This window comes from Bactrocera oleae, chromosome 3 (assembly GCF_042242935.1).
Source record: "Bactrocera oleae isolate idBacOlea1 chromosome 3, idBacOlea1, whole genome shotgun sequence".
Lineage (NCBI taxonomy): Eukaryota > Metazoa > Arthropoda > Insecta > Diptera > Tephritidae > Bactrocera > Bactrocera oleae.
Genome location: NC_091537.1, coordinates 10080597 through 10103502, shown reverse-complemented (window position 1 = coordinate 10103502; position 22906 = coordinate 10080597). Strand labels below are relative to the sequence as shown.

Below are 22906 nucleotides of genomic sequence, written 5' to 3'. Positions count from 1 at the left end.
AATAATAAAATTTTTTATGACTAGCTTATATACTTTAAATATAGTATACATATATAACCACTAACGCTCATAATTTCTACCTACATGATTTGGCGACTTCAATTAAAATACTCTTTGATGCAATAATACATTTTTTGTAACAAAAAAAAAATTTATAAAAAAGTTCAAATCAAAAACTTTCCTTTCAACTTTCCCCCAAAAACAGTAATGCATTTAGACTTTATACTTCCTTCTTTTGACTGGCTGACAGCCAGACTTCAGTGCACTGCTACTCAATCTAGCCGCTCAACCAAATTTATCTACTTAATTACCAACTTAATTTATCAAAGCCAGTTTGGCACGCATTTGGCGCGAGGCTAAAGTTACTGCCACAAAAAAGCACCAATACGACGCAATACGTTGGCATAGATGCCGCAAAAGTTTGCAGCAACCAATGTGGCACCGCAGCAATGACATTGTCAGAGATTACTCTTTTTGCGCACGAGAAACCATATAATGTTTGTATGTTATGCGGCGGGAAGATAGGCGATCGCTTGGGGTTGCAAGTGGCAAAGTAGTTTGATGTAAAAAATAAAAATGTGGGTAAAAAAAGAAATGAACGCAAATCGCTAACTAACCGGAAAACTTTCAAGGCGACCAACAAGTTCAATAGCAACAAGAGAAAGTCACCAAGCGACGGTAATTCGTTGCAAGCACACAGAAACCAGTAGCAAGTGTGGTGAGCGCTATAAAGATATGTCGATGTTTAAGTTGCGAACTTTTTAAGACGTTGCAGTAATTTTAAAGGAATTTCTAAATCAAAGTATTTTAGTAATTTAAATTGAACTGTGGCGAGTGCAAGTCCTTCGAAGTTTATAAAACTTTAATGTAAAATACTAGCATGATACATGTATACTAAAAACCAAAAACTGACTTTTCGAATTCATGATGTTAAAATGAACATTTATACAGAGAAAAAATATCTCTCTCATGAAGAGTTTTTCGCTTAACTTTAAATCGTTTCGGTGAGCATCAAGCGTTTTTGATTAATAAACAATATTAATTGAACCGATTAGAATTAAAAATTTTACAACACTGGTCTTTATAGCGTATGGAATTTCCTTAAAAAAAACCTACCACAGGAGGATTTGTTTTTCAAATCAATTATTTTTTTGATTAAAAAGTTTTGAAAAGTGAAAAAAATCATGTTTTATGTTCGGTATTTTAATTTTAAAAATTCCCAAACGTAGTAAAAAAAACTATGTTCATGCATTCGGTAGGCAAGTTTTTGGCTCACCTTAATGTAAACTCATGAATAGGAAATATAAATAGTTTTTTGCTCTGAGCCTTGATTTGGGAGCTCGGGCACTCTCTTTCATCGTAGATCCCTAAAACCATCAAATTTTCCCTCTATGAGTTAGCAATCTTTGATAAGCTTGTTCCTTTTACTTTTCTCAAGCTATTTAATATAATACTGGTTACCTCACCAAGAGTAATTGTCTAGACTCAGATGAATTTCGAAATAGTTTCCAAACTGCCAAACGTCATATTGCATATTTTTGTTGTTTGAAGGTCGAGAATAAAATATCTGGACACGAACGAGCTCTTTTATGTCATTTGCAGACTTATAACAATCCACCGTGTAAGATTTTTTTTCATATGAACGCACTCAGAATTTAAAAATTTCGAAATTTATGTCAGGTTATGACATTGACTCAGTCCTTAGAAATAAGAGAATAATTCTCCTCGTTTATTTATTTTTGATATATTTAACATAGATATCGATTGATTCTGGAAACCATGTTTGGAGCTTGTTCGTAAATCACTTACTAAACTAGGTTGAGCTTAATAACTGAAAATGGCAAACCGATTCGAGATTTTTTATATAATTACAAAAAATCCACTCAGATATGATCGAATATATATTATATTATAAATTATTTTATCTGTGCCACAAAGTTTGAAACATCCGTATATAAATGATGAGCGTGACAAACTGAGTCGATTTAGACATGTCCGGCTGTCTATATATACGCAAACTAGTCCCTCAGTTTTTGAGATATCGCTTTTAAAATTTTTCGCACCTATTTTTCTTTCCATTAAGCTGCTAATTTTTCGAAACCGACAAATCTTGTTTGGAAAACTATTTTATTTTACAAGATATCTTCACAAAGATTATTATTAAAGAATCATTCTATATTTTTACAAATCCACAACTTATATGTATATATCTGTTGTTACACCTACAATGAACACGTTGGCTTTGAGAGAGCATACATCCGCATATATGCGCCACAAATTTTATTTTTTTTTTCGGACTACGTAGCGCATTCTCACGCTGTACTGTAGTTATATATACTCTGAAGTGTTGCAATATGCGTTAGCTGAACCCTTTTGCCAGAATTGTATATATACGCTACTACTCACATACGAGTACATACATACATACACATTCCGCTGTAAATCTTAAAAATAGTCCAAGCAAAAGAAACTTTTCTCACTCAATTCTTTCTGCTTCACATAATCGCATTTTATGCAAGCGCAATAAATAGAATACATACATAAATGTAACTAACTATACACATATACATACACACTACATCAATATATGGTATATGCCTTCTTTCTACAAACGTCTTCACAATGCGTGCTTTTTGGGACAAATCCTGCCAGCTCGTGTGTGCATTTGCCATATTTATTGTTAAATATGCTCACTTCAGACTATCGAATAACGGTGCCTGCTTGTGTGTGCGTGCTTGCTGGCCATGTTGCTGCTTGGAGAAAATAATAAAAATGTCTGCCATTTTTCGGCTCACTATGAGTGTTACTCATAAATATGTGATTTTTGCCAGACTTTTCTTCACAGCCAGCACAAACTAGCGAAGAAGAGAAGCGAGTGAAAAGTGTGCAATCGAAGTGTGGAGTGTGTTGTGAGGCACTTGCTGGCGCATTGCAGTGTTTATTGTTGAATATTAATACCAAAGACCCATATGAGACAGACAAATTTTTCAATAGTGCACACACACACACACATACGCATTTGCTCACATATCCATGTGCCGGCCAGCTGAGACTGTCGAAAGTCAAAACTTATTGCTTTTGTTGTTGTCGTGTATACCTAAAATTCTCTTTGTTTATGCTTTTTTGCCTTCATAAACACAAACTTCGCTTCAATCATCTCTAGTTCGCTGTCATTTGGATGTCTGCGTTCGTTTTTCACCACATTAACTACACACATAACACACATGTCTTAATATACATGTGTTTATATTCATTTACAGACTTGCGAGTGCAGCTTAGCTAAGTTGTGTTGCTAGCGATTTTAATTTCATTAACATATTCTCATCAAAGTATAGACATATGTGTGTGAGTGTTTGTGTATGTATGTGTGGGTCTCTTAATAGCATGCTACAGCAGCCATCCATACACTTAACTGTATATTTGTGCATCTTTGATAGCATATTTCATTTTATGCGTTTCACAGGTAAATTAGTTATTTCTTAATTGGAATTAGGCTTTAGCATAGACGCCATGTAGCTCATTTGCTTTACATTGTCATTAGTCCTTCACATATACTTAATCCTTTTGGTGCATGTATGTATGCGTGTGTATGTTTTTTCATGAACTTGACTAGACATGCCGTGGCAAAGTAGTGTATATACCATCATAATACTTGAAAGAAAATTACCTTTGCTTTTCTTTGCTTGTGTTTCATAGTTTAAATATTAATTTTTGTAATTTATTAAACAAAACTTTGCGGATTAAATTTTGTACTTAGACATTTTTGTATGTGAGCTATATAGCACTCTATGATTTTGAGACATGCTGCCTACTCTCTCAGTTGTGAGTTGAGTTAGCCAGTCGGAGTAAGGCCTTTATCGTATGTATTTTTATAGACTAAATTCACTATTGGGTTCATAATATTTCGAAATTCATAACTCGGTCGGTTGAGGATATATAATATTATATGACATATATTCTCGCTCTTATAGTTGATGGCACAGTCTGTTTGATTAAACGTGAACTAGTTCCACAGTTTTTGAGATTGGAATTTTGCACACGTTCTTTTCTCTCCAAATAGCTTCTCATTTGTCAAAACCACCGATATAGGATTAGTATATGATATAGCTGCCATACAAACTGATGGTTCCAAATCCAGTCCTTGCATGGAGAATTTTCTTTTTAACAAGATATCTTCACGAGATTTGATATGGATTATTATCTAAGGTAGCGGTACAGTTTCCAAAGAAATTGTTCAGATCGAACTACTATAGTATATAGTCCTTATACAAACTGACCGATTAAAATCATGCTGTTTCTCATATGCTATAAGAAATGTAGCTGTGAAGAGTATTATAGCTTCGGTATAGCCGAATTTAAAGTTTTTTTTTTGTTTATTTAAACTTTAATGCCTCTTATTGCCTACTTAAACTAGTAAAGAGACTCAATGATAATATTTAAAGCGTTTTTGCACTTCTCTCGGTAGTAGTTCTTCATATGATTTTAATTGTTTTTTGGTCCTCGACAATTTCTATACATAATACTTTTATCGCATGCTAGAAATGGTATCTGCAAACATTGTCTGCGAATTATTTCCTTTTTCTTACATATAAGAGTAAAAATATACTTTTTCCGCCCTCTCAGCACTTAAAACCGTTTAAATATTCCATTCGGTGTAAATAATTTATAATACACGGTTTAAAGATAATTAAAGTGGAGTATTTCATGAGCTCAATAATTCATGCAAATCGCTTGATTAAATGCTTGAAGCCAAAATATGCGGTGTAACACAGCAATATACCCAAAATACGCACACTTAAACACAGTCTCAGCAAAATATTAAAACACACAAGGTAAGGTAACACAATATTTTTTGTAAGAGGAAAGTCATAAAAAATTCAAATTTGTGGCATATTTCCATACCATGCAGCGCTGAAGAAATTAAAAGCAGATATATTGCAATAAAAATACGAGTATATGTATGTACAATATATGAAGTTAGGTGAAAGTGTGTCTGTGGCAGTTTGAAAATGTCAAAGGAAGTCAGGTTATTGAAACCAGAATGAATGACTAAGCGTTTAGAGGGAAAAATTGAAATCGTGTTTGAAGATTAAAAAGCGTGTGTGTGGCAGCAAATACGTAACGGTACAATTGTGTGGCAAGCAGTGAGCTGTAGACTGTGCCGCTAATTGACTTTATTAAAATACATACATATGGCCTTGTATGGTACATATATTGCTTATAATCATGAAAACAAATATAACAAGTGCTTTTCATTTCTACATACTTTTCGTTAGCGTATAACCAAAAAAATGTATGTAAGGCACTTATTGTTATTGTACTTATAATTCTGTACCGTTTATCTTCTATGCCAATGTGTCACGTACTCACTGAGCAAATTTGTGACATTTTATTTCAACAATTTACATATTTTTTTGAAAACCGGAAATTCAATTGGTTGAAACGCTACAAGCATTATGGGAATTATGCGACAAAAGCAACAACTACAACAACAGCAAGACTCACATATAGCTAAAGCATGTCACTGCAGTGAGCAGAGACTGCTTCGCAGTCAAAATTGTCAACTGAAATGAGCCGCAAAGTATCTCAGCTGGCTCGCCCTCTTGTGTATGTGTGCTACGTGGCGTATGAGCAACACAAATTGCATGGCATTAACATAATGACACGCTAATTTACGCTAACTCCATACGAGCGCGCGCGATTTATTAAACGGCGAAAATGTGTGCGACACATAACACTCGAATTGCAGTTGCAATTTTATATGTTAGCCACTCTTTATAAAAATATAAAAAAAATTAAAACAATAAATGTGGCTGCTTTGCTGCTTAAGCCATTAGCTTATACATATGCTTCAATTTAATAAGCATCGTAAATTCACACAAATGACTTTATTATTTCTATTATTTTAAGCTTAAATTATTTCACTCAGTTATTTGCTGAATCAAAGCCAAGCAGCCTTTTGAATGAGTTGCAATATTTTTTTAAGTAATCTTTTATACTAAACTCCATCGCAACATTTAAATTGTGTGCCTTGTCTCTTTGCCTTTTCGCTATGATTTTTTGTATGCGCTGTTGTTGCTTCAGAGAGCCAAAATCTCAATGTCAATGTCGAAGCTAAGGCTCAAACAGCAGACCGTTGTCTCGCCCATGGCCTCTGCGTTGGTATCCTTATAATAATTCGGCGTCTGAATTATTGCACATCATCATAAGGATAAAACGGGGCGAAAGCCTTAAACAACGAGTAGACAAAAAGTAATAAAAATTTGTTAAAGTGCTGTTGAATTTTGTCAGATGTACAAGTACCGTTGAAATATGACCGTAATAGCTATTGGCAGCAGCTGCAGAAAACTTTTTCTCTTCACATTTTCTTGACTTGGCGAGTTTTTACTTTCATTCTTGTTTTGCATTTTCTAGCCATTCTGCGTTCTTGTTTATTTTGTATTTATATATTGTTGTCATGTTTGCCGCTTAAATGACATATTTCTTGGCTAAAATATATTCGACATCTTTTGTTTAGGCGTCTAACTGACCAAAGGATAGACAAAAGCAAGACAAATGTTTTTCTTGAATGTCCTTGCAGTTGTGTAATATTTTTAGTTAAGCATTTTTTTTCAGAAAAATAATTCTAAAAGAAAAGTGCTGCAGCTCGTTGCAGGCAAATAATTGCATAACAATTGGCACGAGAAAAATTTATTATACGAAAATTAATATGTTGGATGACCATCTAAAAGTATTATGCACATTTTTTCTTTAATAAAAAACATACAAGTATATTCAAGATTAATTATTTCGCTTCAACTGTAGAACTTAAAATGACAAAGAACTAGAAAATATCTTAATATGACATGTTTGTTTAATAAGCATTAATATTCCCCTAAATGTAGGCAATACTTTCTTAGTGCTATTATAAAAATTCGAAGAAAACATTGCTTACAATTTGGCTCAAGTTAGGCTATCTCACCTACCTGTTTCTTCTAAATGTAGACAAACATTTCTTAGTGCATTGATAGAAAATACAACAATAAAATGCCTACCTTTAAGCGCAAATTAACTCAAGTCACATTCCTGTTGAAAATTCCAAGAAAGCATTGCCTTCAACTAGGCGCAAATTAAGCCATCGAACATACCAGCATAATTTTAAAATTCTCAAATAAAAAGCTCAGGATAGCTGCCACTCTGTCACTCTTTCTATGTAGAGAAAGTGGCTGTGGCTCGAGCTTACCATTGCACTGTGTCACAAATCGTTGAAAATAATTGAAAATTGTATTTTGGTGCATAGGTTCGCAACGTTTTTCCGAATCTGTTTCCTAACAATTTTTTCTAGTTCTTAGAACTCAAAATAATTGTCACTGGAAAGAAACCCACATGACTTGAACCTATGTATTTCGAAGCAAATTACTGAACATAACACAATCTGAATTTTTGTTGTACTTTTTAAGACAACATGAACTATATTTAGTCTCATCTCTAACCACAAAAAAAATTCAGAGAAATTGCGTACACTTCATAAATATAGAAATCGGAATACAATTTAGTACCTCACCTGACATTAAGGAATGCAGTTTGTCGTCGAACACGTGCCATAACATACCGCACATAATTATTAATAAGCCACAACAACACTAAAACATTTTCCTTGAAGCTCATAAATTTCCACAGCATTGATCCCATTACACCGAATAGTGACTTACTAATTAACTGTATACACTCTTACCATAAACCACTTCAACTTTTATGTTTGTGGCTTAACTCCCAGGCGTGGAATGCATAACAGAACCGAACTGCTTGCCGACCTTGGGAAAATCGTTCAATTTTACCTGATGCTAAGCAGCGGCACCGCCACTACACAATTCCCTGTGCTGAGCGGCCAAGTAAATGCACTGATTTAATTTCAGCCAAAGCAGAAGATGAAAAAAAAATTAACAAATATCGGAAGGTAGAAAGTAGTAAGGGCGCTAAGGAAAAATTGTGTAAAACTTTAGCCGTATGCCTGTGTGTTTGTGTGTGTGCTTGTAGGAAGCCGTGCCGGTAGTGGGCTGCCCCAAGAAGCGTTCGTTGTGGCGATGAGCAAAAAAGAGATTAATTTGTAATTTGTATGCCACAATGCGGCAGACGCGGAAGGCATCAGCGAGAACGAGCATGAAATGATGCAGAAGACAAAAAAATTATGAAAAAATTACACCAAAATGCATACATATGAACGGTATATGTGAAGGTTGTGCATATGTGTTGAGGGGGCAAATCGACGTGAAAATAAAAAATTAATGTACCGTTTTACAAGTGCAATATGCCGTTATGCCGCACACAACTATAGTTTGTCTGTGTGCTTGCTTGTATGTATATCCTTGTATATATACATATGTATATGTATGTGTATCTTGTTTGTATGTTTGTACGTGGCTTGCGAAAATTTCATTTGTTTACAAATCCATAACTTTTGATTGCTTTACGAGCGATATTATGAATATCTTATTGGGTTCTCGTGGAATTTCTGTGCATGGGCGCGTTTGTGTTTGTGTATGCGTGTATGTAATTGGGATATTTCGTATTACACTTTTGTTTTCTAATATTAATTTCCCTCTTGGTTACATTGAACCAGCTAGGTTATAATAGGTTATTATAACGGTATCGAGCATAAACTGTAAAAAGTTTGTAGGTTAACCGATCCACGTTTTCAGCTTCATTTATTGATGAATAGATGATGATTTTCGCTCTGTCTTTTGAAAAAATAAGAGTTGCCTGAGTTAAGTACAGCGCTTCTTTTCATACAAAATTTGTTTTCACATTCTCTCACTAATTCATAAAGATTATTTTTGTTTTAATTTTGTGAAAATTTCTTTGATTTGATAGACGAAGGCCGCACATAATGCTTTAAAAGAAATTATTTACAAAATGTGTTTATTTCTTATATATATCTGTACTCGCTGTTAATTGGTTTTTTGTACCTTGTCCACGCTTTTACTTATTTTTTCCTCATCTATTATATTGCTTCTTTATTTTCCATCTTTGCGCTGATGAAGCAATCAATTCCGCTACTCATTCTGTCCGCGTTTTTGACCTTGTAATGTTCTCCTACATTCAATGTCAAGTTACAATAATTAATTATGTTGGCATAAATACCAAAACGCAGAGTATACGGAAGATGTTGTGAAAGAGTTGATGTGTTCAGTTTAATACTAAAGTGTTTCAGAATCTAAATTGCTTCCTTATTATTCATTATTTCTCATTAATTTACAGAGCAATATTAAATATTGAAAAGAAGAATATTAAATATTGAAAAAATCGTTCGCTAATACGAAAATAGATTCGTTAGGAAACACTGAACTCGAAGAGCAATATAAAACTCTCGGGAGAAAAGATAAAACTCGCGAGCGAAAAAAAAAACTATCAAGAGAAAATATAAAACTCGTGAACCAAATATAAAAATATCGAGGAAAAATGTAAAATTCTTGACAGAAAAAAAAACTGGCGATAGAAATATAAAGCTCTCGGAAAAAATCAAACTCTTGAGAGAAAATAGAAAAATCTCGAAGGACGTATAAAACTCACGAAACTTGATATAAAATTCGCGAAAAAAAGTATAAAATTCGTGAGGAAAATGTAAAAATCTCGAGAGAAAAATTTTAAACTCTTGAGAGAAAATAAAAAAAACTCATTAACCAAATATAAAAAATTCGATAAAAAATTTGAAACTCTCAAAAGAAAAAATAAAACTCGTGAGAAAAATATAAAAGTCGCGAAAAAATTTAAAACTTTCGAGGAAAAATTCAAAACTCTCGAGGAAAAATTCAAAACTCTCGAGAGAAAATAAAAACCGCAATAACCAAATATAAAAGTTTCGATAAAAAATTTGAAACTCTCGAGAGAAAAAATAAAACTACTACGTATAAAACTCACGAAACTTGATATAAAATTCGCGAAAAAAAGTATAAAATTCGTGAGGAAAATGTAAAAATCTCGAGAGAAAAATTTTAAACTCTTGAGAGAAAATAAAAAAAACTCATTAACCAAATATAAAAAATTCGATAAAAAATTTGAAACTCTCAAAAGAAAAAATAAAACTCGTGAGAAAAATATAAAAGTCGCGAAAAAATTTAAAACTTTCGAGGAAAAATTCAAAACTCTCGAGGAAAAATTCAAAACTCTCGAGAGAAAATAAAAACCGCAATAACCAAATATAAAAGTTTCGATAAAAAATTTGAAACTCTCGAAAGAAAAAATAAAACTCGCGACTAAAATATAAAGCTCGCGAAAGAAATAACCCCCATGAGAAAAATGCAAAATTCTCGAGAAAAAATTTAAAACTCTCAAGAGAAAAAATAAAACTCGCGAGTTTAAAAATAAACTCTCAAGAGAAAATAAAAAACTCGATAACCAAAAGTAAAAATTTCGAGAAGAAATTTAACACACGTGGGAAAAATTTAAAACTCGCGAAACTAAATATAAAACTCTCGAGGGAACAAATAGAGCTCATGAACGAAGAAGAACTCCATGGTAAATAAAAAAAATTTATGAAGAAATAATAAACTCATATATGTATACTTGTATAGTCAATGCAGCCATAAGTTCAAATAATTAAAAGAATTATATGTATTTTAAATCCGTTTCTAATAAATTTTACAACTCATATGTGATATAAAAAATAAATGTATATACAATATATATATAAATATGTCTTCAATTTAAAAATTTTATTTTATCTTTTTCTCCCTCTCTCTCTCTCTCACTCTCTTTATTCCTCTCTCTTCTTACAGCGCTGTCAGCGAAGGCGTGCTCACCGATAATCCACATCTTGTGCTGCTCTTCTATCTGGCGCAACGTTTTCTACACGAACTAATAAAAAGTTATCGCCTCATACAGGTGGTGCCAATGGACATGTCCGGTTATTATGGTAAGTGGTTACGTGAATACGACACCATACACAAACAGATAACACGCACACACACAAACTCGGTGTTGTAATTGCATACGTCAAGTTGAGCTTATCCACAGTTCACACCTCATATGAGAATATGTCAGTATGGTTGTCTCTAAGCGTATCGAAACTTTGCTTAACACCTACTTTTGAGGTTATTTTCTGCTTTTCTTTTTTACAGTTTTATAGCTGTCAGCGGAAATCTCAAACGCTTTCGGTGCTTACTTTTATTACCGCTGACAGCAATTGAAGTTCCACTTTCACACACATATACCACACACACACACAAAATCATGCAAACTTTCATTCACACATGGTTTCTGGTTGCACATTAGGAGAAATGAAAAATTCTTGTGAAATTTGGTCAGCTCTTTGCATTGAGCAGAAAAATCAAAAACAACAAAAGCAGCAAAAATTTTCATTGAAAATGAGTGGTTGAATTAGAGACACACAACGTGCAACATATGCATACCTATGTGTCACTGTGAATCGGAGATCTCATTTCACCTTGTTATTTGGAATGTTCTTGCCATTGGAAGCGTTCTTACATATTTTACACTGGCTCAGCAAAATTTGCAACTGCTTTAGGGTTATTACTTTGCAAACTAGGGGGTTTCTTCGAAAACAATTACTTCATGTTGCATGAAAAAACCGCTTTAACACAAAATTTTCACTGCAAAGAGTGAACAACTCACCTAACACATTCTGTGCGAAATGTCATTTGTAACTGGAAGAAAAAGTCCAGACTGTGAACGCCAAAACATAACGTAGTAAGAAAAATTTGTCGAATAGAGTTTCGAATTCAATCTTTAGGCGCTACAAACCTTGAGAATTTTATGAAAATGCGAAAATTTGTTCTTTCTTTGAAATAAACATTGCTTGTTTGCTTTGGGTTGGCGAAACCTTGCTAAAAAACTATAAATCGATCGAAAGGAATATGAGAGTCGAGATAGAAAATATAAAACTCACGAAATCAAGTGTAGAAGGGAGAAATCTTAAAACTTACAAAATCAAATAAAAGAACCGAAATCTATAGATATTTGAATTGAGATCCTTGAACTTGGAAACATATCTCTCCTAAGTCCTTCAGATTGCTACATAAACTTATACCGGACCTGTAACCGACTACCAAAAATACAGTCAAGTTAAACAAGGCAAGAAATGCTAAGAGGATATCTCTATTGGCGTCTGGATATTAGCTAATAATATCCAACACCTTAATGGGAATTCTCAGATCTTGTATAAAAGCAGTAGTTTCGATGAGGATTCATGGAGATAGAGAAGACGGAAGAGCAGGTCAAATTGACGGTAGATTATATTATATATAATAATGTTTGCAATATATAAATAAACGATGATTTCCACTCCAAGGTAGTTAAGGAAGAATTAGATTTTACTACAAATGCTGATCTGTTTATGGTTCATCGAAGACAATATTGCTGGTGTTCAGAGAGCTTAACTCAATACTCAACCTTCAGTGCTGTTCTCTGCTGGAGCAATGTTTGGGAGCGCGACGTAAGTGTACATTGGGCCAAATTTCTCACTAACGGCGTAACGAGTTCTCCGATTACAATAGGAGAATTGAGACATTTTTAGCGTAAGACAGAAAACACGTGACGTGGTTTTGTTGAACAATTTTTTTTTTGCCCAAAATAATTTATTCTCTTCAAAAACTCACCAACTCAGCCAGCTGACCTCGTACCAAAAACTTTTGTTTACAATCCGTATCGTTGCATGGGTATGCCTAGCTATGTGGCTATAAGTATCATCCGACTTGCTATTTAGTTGAATTGCTTGTCGCGCTGCAAGCATTATAGTAAACTGCTTCAAGTTCATTGCGCATTGCGTTCTCTTCGCCTGCCCTCGCGCTTGCTCCTTCGTCATGCAATATAATGCACTCAGCGCCATATTCCCGCGCTGCTCATTTTAAGTTAACAGTGCACTAGCGCATATACATTCGCATGCAGATATTTGTAAGTAAATCGTTGTTTGCATGTGTGTGTGTATGACTGTGTGTGCAGTGGCGTTGAAAACTTTGCTTTTCTTGCCATTTAAATGCTTTGCACGCGCACAGATTGCATTCGCGTAAACTTATTCTGCTACATTTAATGTTGAAACTATTTCAGCACAACTACATACATACATACATGCATACACATAGATATTCACAAACAATCGAATTGCTTGCAATAATTTAGATTTTTGTGCACCGCTCTTTGCATAGTTGCCAAATGTTGGCTCGTAAAAATTCAATTTTGGTTAGATTTGAGTGGATAGCTCTCGAGTAAAGTATTTACAATTATTGCTTGGTATACGAGTATGCGCTCAGAAAGTGTTGAAATTTCATGCGCATTCACAATAACGATATTACGAGTTAAATGCAATGGCAATTTGTAGGGTGTAGTGCAAAGTTGGCATAAAATATTTGTAAACTGATTGCAAAGTTTTGGTGATTATTTTGAAAATTTATATTAGAAACGAAGCTTTCGTTTGAGGCAACGCTTAGTGCGGAGTTTTGTTTGCCGCTAGATGATAATTGCTGTTAAATTAGCTACTTAAGCAACTTATTGTGCTCGAAGTTTAATGCGAGGGGAATATTTGGTACATTTTTTAAAATAAGTATAGTCTTTATTAAACTGCTTTCAGTAGCATTCAGTATTTATTTCTGTAAATTTTCTACGATGACTGAAAAATACAGTGATAAACATATATATTATAATTGATCGGTTCAAATAAGATAGACTTCACAACATTTCGTGTATTAATGATATTCTAGGTAAACCTACAAGTCACGTTGCATACTATTTTCTCTATGAATAGTTATATGTATCTGTCAACCTGATATTTTTTTTTAGTTCCGTGACTCCAATCAATCAAAATACTTTGAAATATTTTCGGCGTAATCACATAACTATTTGACCGATTTCAACTAAATTTGGCGCATAACATTATGTTAATACCTTCATGTCACGGTTTAAAGTGAAAAGCAAAATCGGACTACCGAATTCATCTACATTTTTTATTCATTTTAACGCTTACTTCCCATATAATAAAAATAACTTTAAATTACCAGAATCTTTCACCAAACTACCTGAATATTTCACCACACAATATTTCAATCACGTACTAGAGCCTACAAGATGTGAAATTTTTATTTCAAAGTGGTCGAAATCAGACTATAACTTATATAGCCACCAAATACATAGTATTGTTGCCAAAAATGGATGAAATCCGTCCAGTTTGGTAATTAAACTAGTCCGTATACACCCATGTGCAGCTCAGCATTCCTTCTAGTACCAGGGAGCACATGTACAGAGTTTGAACAGAAAATCAAATTTTTGCCCTAATTTTTTCTTGCCTGAACCCATGGATAGACAGAATGATGGACAAACGAACAAATAGACAGATATCTATAAATATTAAAATTAATTCGGTTCATAATGCTGATAATTATAACATACTATCAGATCAAATTTGACGCGGGCAAATCGCATTGATAAATTCTTTTCTGGAATGATACAATTATTATTACAATTATTTTTTATGTTCGTGAAAAGTTTGTCTGGCGATTTTTATCATGAAAAAAAATTAGCGTTAGCGAGTTTGCTGATAAGTTTCTGTTTCTAATGGAATCACTTCTACGGAATCATTGAAAATGTTAAAGACATGTTTTGGCACAAAGCATTTAGTGAAGGTAATGTGAATCGTCAAGCTACCTCTCTTGATAATGATAATATCGAAAAGGTTCAAAAAACCGTGCTTATAAATAATACTATTAGCATTAGAGAGATAGTAGAGGATCTCAACATCTCTTATGGGTCAACTCAACACAGTTTGGTTAATGTATTGGGTATGAAGTATGTCAATGCTAAATACGTACCAAAATACCTGAATTATTTGCGTAAAACGACGTCGACTAGAGATCGCAAACGAGATAGCTGAGGACCTTATTTACATCAAATACATTATCAATTGGTGACGAGATGTGCGTTTATGAATATGGTGTCCAACAAGTAACGAATGGCGCTCCAAACATTACCCAAAACCCCAAACTCCTTGAACGCACTGAAAACCATATCAGTCGTGCCTTAGAAAAAATTTTATGAAAAAAGTAATTCAGTATTGGCATGATTCTGACAATTTAGAATGTGATATTCAAATTTTTTTATAAAATTTTTTGATAAAATTTTTTTTATACAATTTTTTGATAACATATTTTTTATAAAATTTTTTGATAAAATTTTTTTAATCAAATTTTGAATAAAATGTGTTAATACAATTTTTTTAATAAAATTTTTTAATAAAATATTTTTAATACATTTTTTTTTTAAATTTTTCAATACAATTTTTAAATAAAGTAAATGAAATTTCTTATTGTCAGTTCGGATCAAATTTGATCAACTTCTATTTTTTTGAGAATTACAACAAACCATTAAGCGTACATGACTCTTCTAGTCTGTGCAACATTTTGCTTATAAGAACATTTTTTAATAAATTGTGTAAAATATTTGATAATACTGGCAATAAACTGCTAATGATTCGCATTGTAAACATATTTATTATTTGCTGCGAACAAACACAAACGCGCTTGACTTAATACATAACTGCTGTTTAATATTTAATATGCCGACAAGCGGCGTAAAAAGAATAATAAACAAGCAAAAACAACAATAAGAACCAAATTATTTGCTGCGCAATTAATGCAAAAAGCACGCTTGTAAACAAGCACGACGCTGGCAAATAGTGAAACAATGCAAATAAACACAATGAAAATATTACTCATACGCCGTGGTAACGAAATAATTTAAAATTACACACATATAACCACTTCCTTACAATTACACAACGCCATTAATATTCATTTTATTTACCAATTGAAGCACAGCATGCAATATTCATTTAGTAAAATAATATTTTAATTACAAGTAGTGTGTGTGTTTGTGTGTCTCTCATTTTCGCTCTCTCTTGCATTCCATAGAGAACCGCGCCGGGCCCTCGAATCTCGGCAATGTCATCAGTCAAATACTGCTTTGCAAACAAATAACACCCGACTTCAATCAAGAGGAATTATGCAGCATTACCAAGGATTCGCAGGAGATAGCGGTGCTGTTGGCCGAAATGCAGGAGTTCATGCCGCAGCACGACACATATCTCGGTGAGTACTTACACTTACATGTAATTACATAGCAAACACATTAAAATAATGCAAACAAATTGCATTAATAATACTTAGTACTGCCACTGACATTCATACTAATTACTCTGTGTTACACATACACATGTATGAGTGTGAGTTTCATGTGACGCATTGTGCCTACTTTGGTTAGCGTATAAATCATTTGTGCAGCATGGTTGAGACATCGTACACAGTTGTAAGAAACAATCACAGTTACTGTGCAAAGATATGATTATAAATGCAGATATGTATACGCATATATTACATATATATTTCTTGAATTTATATACATGTCTGTGCATATGTAGACGCAAATTTCTCTGAAGAGTTGTTCCGTAATGATTTGAAACACGATTTATATATTTTTGAGTTACACACCAGCAACTTTGTCACTCCTAAAACGAATCATCTCAGGCTTATCTGAAAATTGGTAATGGGGCCTTCTCGTTTTGGGTCCGTTTGGTCGTTCCGTCTCAATTCTTGGACGCATTGCATTTTTTAATCCCCAAACTGAAATACTTCGCAAAATCTTCCATAACGGGAATGGGCATACCTCCAATTGTTGCGCCTGAAGGCAGATGCAGTTAACGTGGTACGAAATCGATTCATGATTGCTCAAATTACTAACTCTGCTGCGCGATTATATCGACCTAACACAAAATTTCCGATTTTACTCTTGCTTGCCATATTTTTTGCTAGTATCGGTCTTTAGCTTGCATATCTTCACTGGAAAGTAAAAAAAAATTTAGCTGAATGTAAGCTTCATTTCATGAATAAAGTTATTCCAGATATTTTTAGGGCTATCTAGAGCTTTTATTGATATCTTAGGACCGCAATAAATTTACATTTTATACCTAAGTTAAAAATTATTTTTCAATGATTATCTTAGCGAGATCTTCTATATATACAATGTAAACATATAAGTTTTGGAAGTACGTCCTTATTCTCTTCATTAAAGATCCATTTTATGTATCAAAATATCGGCTCATTGTCAGAAACTCTATATTTGAATTGGGGAAGAAGTAAAATTTTTACTAGAGTAATATAATATGTATAATTTCGTAAAAATTCTTACCATTACCTTAAATCTTAAAAGTTCACCAGCGCGGCATATTGCTAAATTAAAATATTATTTTTACTAAGCATTATTAAACAATTACTTCTTGAGCACTATAAATAACATAATATGTATCAGATCCATTAAGGGCATGTTCAACAACGCTTTTACCTGACAGCACGCACCGTATAGTGTTTTCAAATAAGTACCTATATATACACACATATATACTACATACAAATGAATCCAAAACGTCCTCGTACGTTCACTACTTGGTCACTGTGCAGTAATTTAATATGCTTTTAAAAGTTTTACAAGCTTATACCTTTCAGTCTTGTACATATTTTTGGCATTGATGGATGTGCATAATTGTGAAAATATCAAGTGTAACTTTGCGCGACCACCATTATCAGCTATCAGTGGCAACGCAAGCAGTGCAGAATTTCACATTACTATTACTTGTTGTGTTTATATGCGTGTGTTTTGTACGTATTATGTAGAGAGTTTAACTCACAAACGTTTGCACAATATCTGCATTATAATTGCGTTTTAGCTGCATAATTGAATTATTATCTAATAAAGCACATACAACCGCCAGCCAGCATACATAAAAGTGTATCCGAACTATATACATATACTTGTGTAGCTATATATATGCGTATATATATAATAGCTGCGCTTCTTGGTATTAATTCTGGATTGTATTTATACCATACAATGTAATAAATATCAATCATACGCCCTGTTGACCTGCAATTAATATGTGTCATTCATTGGTAGTTGCAGAGTAGCATTATGTACAATTAGTTCGGCTTAAATTATAATAAATTTTGTATTTTAATATTTTATTTAGAGTTTTGGTGATTTTTGGTGAAATGACATATTAGTTGATTTATTATAAAATTTTACAATCAAAACTTATAAACTAGATGACACTGAGGTCAATATTTTTATCAAGTTCAGTTTATTCAATGGATAAATGCAAATTTTAATATGCTTTTATCGGAATATATTATTCTAAAATTTAGTTAATGAGATGCTTGGTTTTTATTTTCTCTAAAACAGTGGTTGAACTTTGGCTAATATGTAGGTGCTAATACCTAAATATAATTTAAAGCAAGTGCTTACAAAAAAATTTTGTATTTTACATTATTAGCACTAGAACTACGAAGATTATGATAAATTTCAAATAGGTCTCTCTCTCTCTCTGAAAATTAGAAGCGTAAAAACAATATAATCTATAATCTAATTCTATACCCAAAATTAATAAAAATCATGACATTGCCGTAAAATATTAAATAGGAATAAAGAGGAAACGGTATAAATAAATGATGCAACCGGTCATTTTGACCGGTTCGTAGTTCTAGTGTTAAGAGGTGTGATTCTTTTAAACTTTTAAGCGTATTTTGCAGATTTTTGAAAAAAAGGATAATTATTTTTTGAGTTACACGCAATCTCCGTAGTCGCTAAAAAGAACGCCTTCACTGCTGCAGGGACTCCGGCCTCCTTCATGGTTCTAACCTAAAAAAATTTCACAAGAAGATATTGTCTGGTTAAAAAAAATAAATAAATAAAAACTGAAAAAATGGCAGCGTTTAAAAAAAAAATGTTTTTTATTAAAAAATTTTGTCGTTTTTGGCTTACCAAAAATTAAAATAGAACTGGCAGGTGATTGTATGGAGAACTATTCATATTTATGCAAATATATTTACTAGTTTTGGGATCATTAGAAAAATTATATATTGAGTAAACGCGTTAAAAGCTAAACTGATTAAGTTGATTCTATATTGAGAAACTATAACCTTTCATAAAGAGATTTTTGCTCGAAAGATTTTCAAAATTACCTCTTTTAGAGCGTGGGTCAATAAGTTGTTTTATTCCGCTTTTGCATATTAACAAATTTATTAAAAAAAGCTCTCGACATAGGTGAAAATATTTATCTCGGCAAAATCCGGGAAGGTTTTTTTTAGTTATCGATTTTTTCCATATTACAATTCACTGAAAATTGCGACATATAATAAATGAGAGAGCAACATAATTTTATTCAATTCATTCGTTTTTATTTTAATTTCTCGCTCAACTCGGGATCCGGACTGTCCCGGACACTTCTTCTTCAAACTAAATATTTTTCTAGTTAAAGAGAAATATCATGACACAAGCCAGAAATTTCCGAAAATCACACATGAAAAAGTAATTGTTTGAAACTAATTGCTGCGTTCAGAGAAAAACTACAAATATTTTCAAAGCAAAATAAATATTTGAAATAACAAGAAATTTTAATCAGTAATAAGAAACAACACGAAAAAAAAATTCTTTTATATTTTTTCAATAATCTGAATTGTGCTTATGCATATGTACACAAAACAAGTAAGAAAATGATAAATTCGGATGTGCAACTTGCCAGAATCAAAGCCGGGGATATACCTTTGTTAGTTATATGGGGTCAAGGGCAAGTTTTCACCGGACTGTATTTATTTTAGATACACCGTTGTTCGAAAAACATGCTCTCTCAATTTTATTAAAATAGCGTCACATATTTGCCGATATGCGTATAAGATACACTCGTAAAGTCAGCCGGAAGTTCGAAAATATTTGTATTAGGTATATGTGCGCTAAAGGAAGTATTGATCCGATGGCATCCATTTTTGACATACAAGCATAATAATATCAGGAAAATACTTTTTCTTCACAGATTGACCGTTATTTTCGATAAAAAAGTCGTAATAGGAACTGGGGTCCACATATTCGTTAATTGGAGTCTTGAATAATTTTGAGCGGATTTGAAAAGAGCTATTCGTGCAAAGTTTTATACGGATACATAGATTGGTTCCTGATTTGTATACTGTGGAAAGTGATGGATGCATAGAATCGTGTTCTATGGGAAGTGGGCGTGGTTTTCGTATAATTTCGCCCATTATCGCTACGTGATGTAGAAATTTCAGTATAATATTACCTACCGAATTTGGTTGAAACCTGTGGAGTAGGTCCCGAGGTATGGGTTTTCACCAAAACGTGGGCGGTGCCACACCCATTAACACATTCTCCTATAAAGAATTTTTCTATCAGCTCGAGTGTAAAAGTTTATGTCTTTGGCGGATTTGTTTATATGTTAGATTAATCGCACTTTTTGTAGTTTTTAACAAAACTGTTATATGGGGAATGGGGCCAGGGCACATGTGTAACAAGTTTCATCAAAATATCTCAGTTTATACTCAAGTTGCACATACGGACGAACAGACAGTCACTTCGATTTCAACTCGTCTCTTCATCCTGATCATTTATATATACATAATCCTATATCTAACTCGATTATTTTTAGGTGAAACAAATAACCATTAGGTGAGCAAAACTATTGTACTCTGTAGCAACATGTTGCGAGAGTATAAATATATTTTTATAGTAAACAAACGATATTCAGACGCAAGTTCAATTAAGAATATTAATTGTTTCAAAAACAAATAATAAATACAGAATATACAATATATGTATACGGACTTTCATTTGCATAAAAAAAAATTATTATTTGCATAAAAAAAATCATTTCACAAACATTTTTCTTGCATTTAAAATAAACAGAAATACCAGAAATAGAAATATAAATCAAGGTAATTTATGAGGAATTTGATTTAGAGCAAATTTGTGTGTGGTACATGTATGCGTGTGTGTGTGTGTGTACTCAAATATTTTTCAATATAATTTCCATTTCAACATCATCATCAAGCGGCACATCAAGCAAAACACATTTCGCATTTTCACCACAACAATTTAATAAATGGCAAATCTACTTACTTTTCTCACTCTCACTCTCTCTCTCTTTTTCCACCATCGAACTTGCTACTTTGCCTGCCATCGTAGAACGTAGCGCCGCGCTCGACTCGGCGAAGAGCAGTCACAACTTCATTTACAAGAATATGAGTTTGCTTTGTTGTATGTCACGTCCGAAATATCTCTGAGAGGAAACCTAGGGTCTGGTGCGGGGCCAGTGCCCCGTTGTGATAACAACGACACAACCAGCAGTCACAACAACAACAACAGCAATAACGGTTGTTACGACAAAAGCAACAACAACATCTGCTGCAACCATGTCAGCCACCACCACAACAACAGTGACGTCGACAGCAGCAACAACAACAACAAATCCAACATTAAGCAAATGGACGGACACACTGTGTCAATTGTGTCGAACAAAAAATAATGCAAATAATAACTCATAGTAGGCAATTAAGATGCAGGAGTACATTAAGTAGATAAATAGAAAGTAAATAGCAATTAACAATTATTGTGGATGGGCGTATAGCTTGTATATATATATATATAGATATCTATATATTTACATATAGGTATATATTTATATATATATATATATATATATATATACATGTATGTGCATATGAGTTGACTAGTTTGTACGTGTAGTAGTAAAGACACCCAACTGCAAGCCAGAAAGCACCTAAGCGAGTAAGTAAATCCGTAGTCGTTAGCTAATTATAGGCAAATAAATAAAAAAAAGCACGATAAAAGTCGATAAATTCGAAAATACCTTCTATGTTTTTACACACACATTTACATACAAATTTTTATTTACATGCCTTACATGTTTGTATGCATTAACTTCCATACCTTTGTTCTTCCCCAAATGAGTTACTAAATACTTGTATAAATGCAGCGCACTTAGTTAAATCTATGTTATACGTATAAATAGATATACACTTATGTAGTATAAGCGCACACACACACACATGCACATATAAACCGTCATGCATTAAAAGCTTTCAGCAATTCAAAATAACTGTATTTAATAGTTACTAAGTAAGCTAATTAATTTATAGGTTAGCATTAAAATGAATTAGTAAAATCAGATATTAGCATGTGGCAAGTTCGTGCTATCGCCGTTATTGGCTGCATTAATGAAATTAATTTTGATTTTAGTTATGCGGCAGCGTGAAGAATAAACTTCAACAAATAATAACAATGGCGCTTGTTAGCGACTATTTAGTAAAAATTTCTAATATTAGAACGATAATTTTTTAAATTTCGCAAATTTTTTCTAAAATAAGATATTGTTTCTTTAGTATGCGTAATTGAATTTTGACATAATTAAATGTAATACTTAAATTTTCTCAATTAGACCAATGCAAAAGCCGTAAAAAGGTAGCACAAATTAAACAGAAAATAATTTGCGGGCGATCTGTGGCCGGGAAAAAGAAGGGAATGCCGTGGTTAAATTTTTAAGGGTTAGAAATGGTTACTCTAGATTTACGCTTAAGCAACGAGTGCTATAGAAAAAAGCTATATGGTAAAGTTGTATGTAATAAAAAGCTCTAATACTTTTGTTATCACACCATTTTCACATAACCTCAAAATTTATGTGAAAAATTCAAATATCCAGTTTTTTGGGTTTTTTTATTTTTATCTTCCACAAAAAAAAAACTCTTTCGCCAAATTTGTATGTCACGATATTTTTTTATTTAAAATGTTTTTTGACCTTTGGTTAAATCGGATATACAGAATTTAAAAAACTTAGTAGGTTTTAAAACACTTAGTGAGATCTTTGCACTGCAAATATTCCTTTATTTCAACCCAGACAGTTAAATTCAGAGCTTTTTGCAAACCTTTATTAAAACACTTGTAAGTTATTCATAAACTCAAAATTTTCACTCGAGTTAGTCGAGAGGGAAATTTTTTTAATTTTTTTAAGATTGCAAACGTTATTATTTTTTTTAATGTTTTATTCTTGTTTATAAAAACATTTTTAAAA

General features: G+C 32.8%; 1 protein-coding gene across 1 annotated transcript in view; it reads left to right on the top strand.

Moving 5' to 3' along the window:
* Nucleotides 1-21449, top strand: part of dcma (decima) — a 51463-nt gene extending 30014 nt beyond the window's left edge. Inside the window, exons 3-5 of the mRNA XM_036370260.2 lie at nt 10755-10891; nt 15894-16070; nt 21004-21449. Coding sequence (XP_036226153.1) covers nt 10755-10891; nt 15894-16070; nt 21004-21101 — 412 coding nt within the window. The 3' untranslated portion in view covers nt 21102-21449. The remainder of the gene's footprint in view (nt 1-10754; nt 10892-15893; nt 16071-21003) is intronic.
* Nucleotides 21450-22906: the final 1457 nt, after the last annotated feature.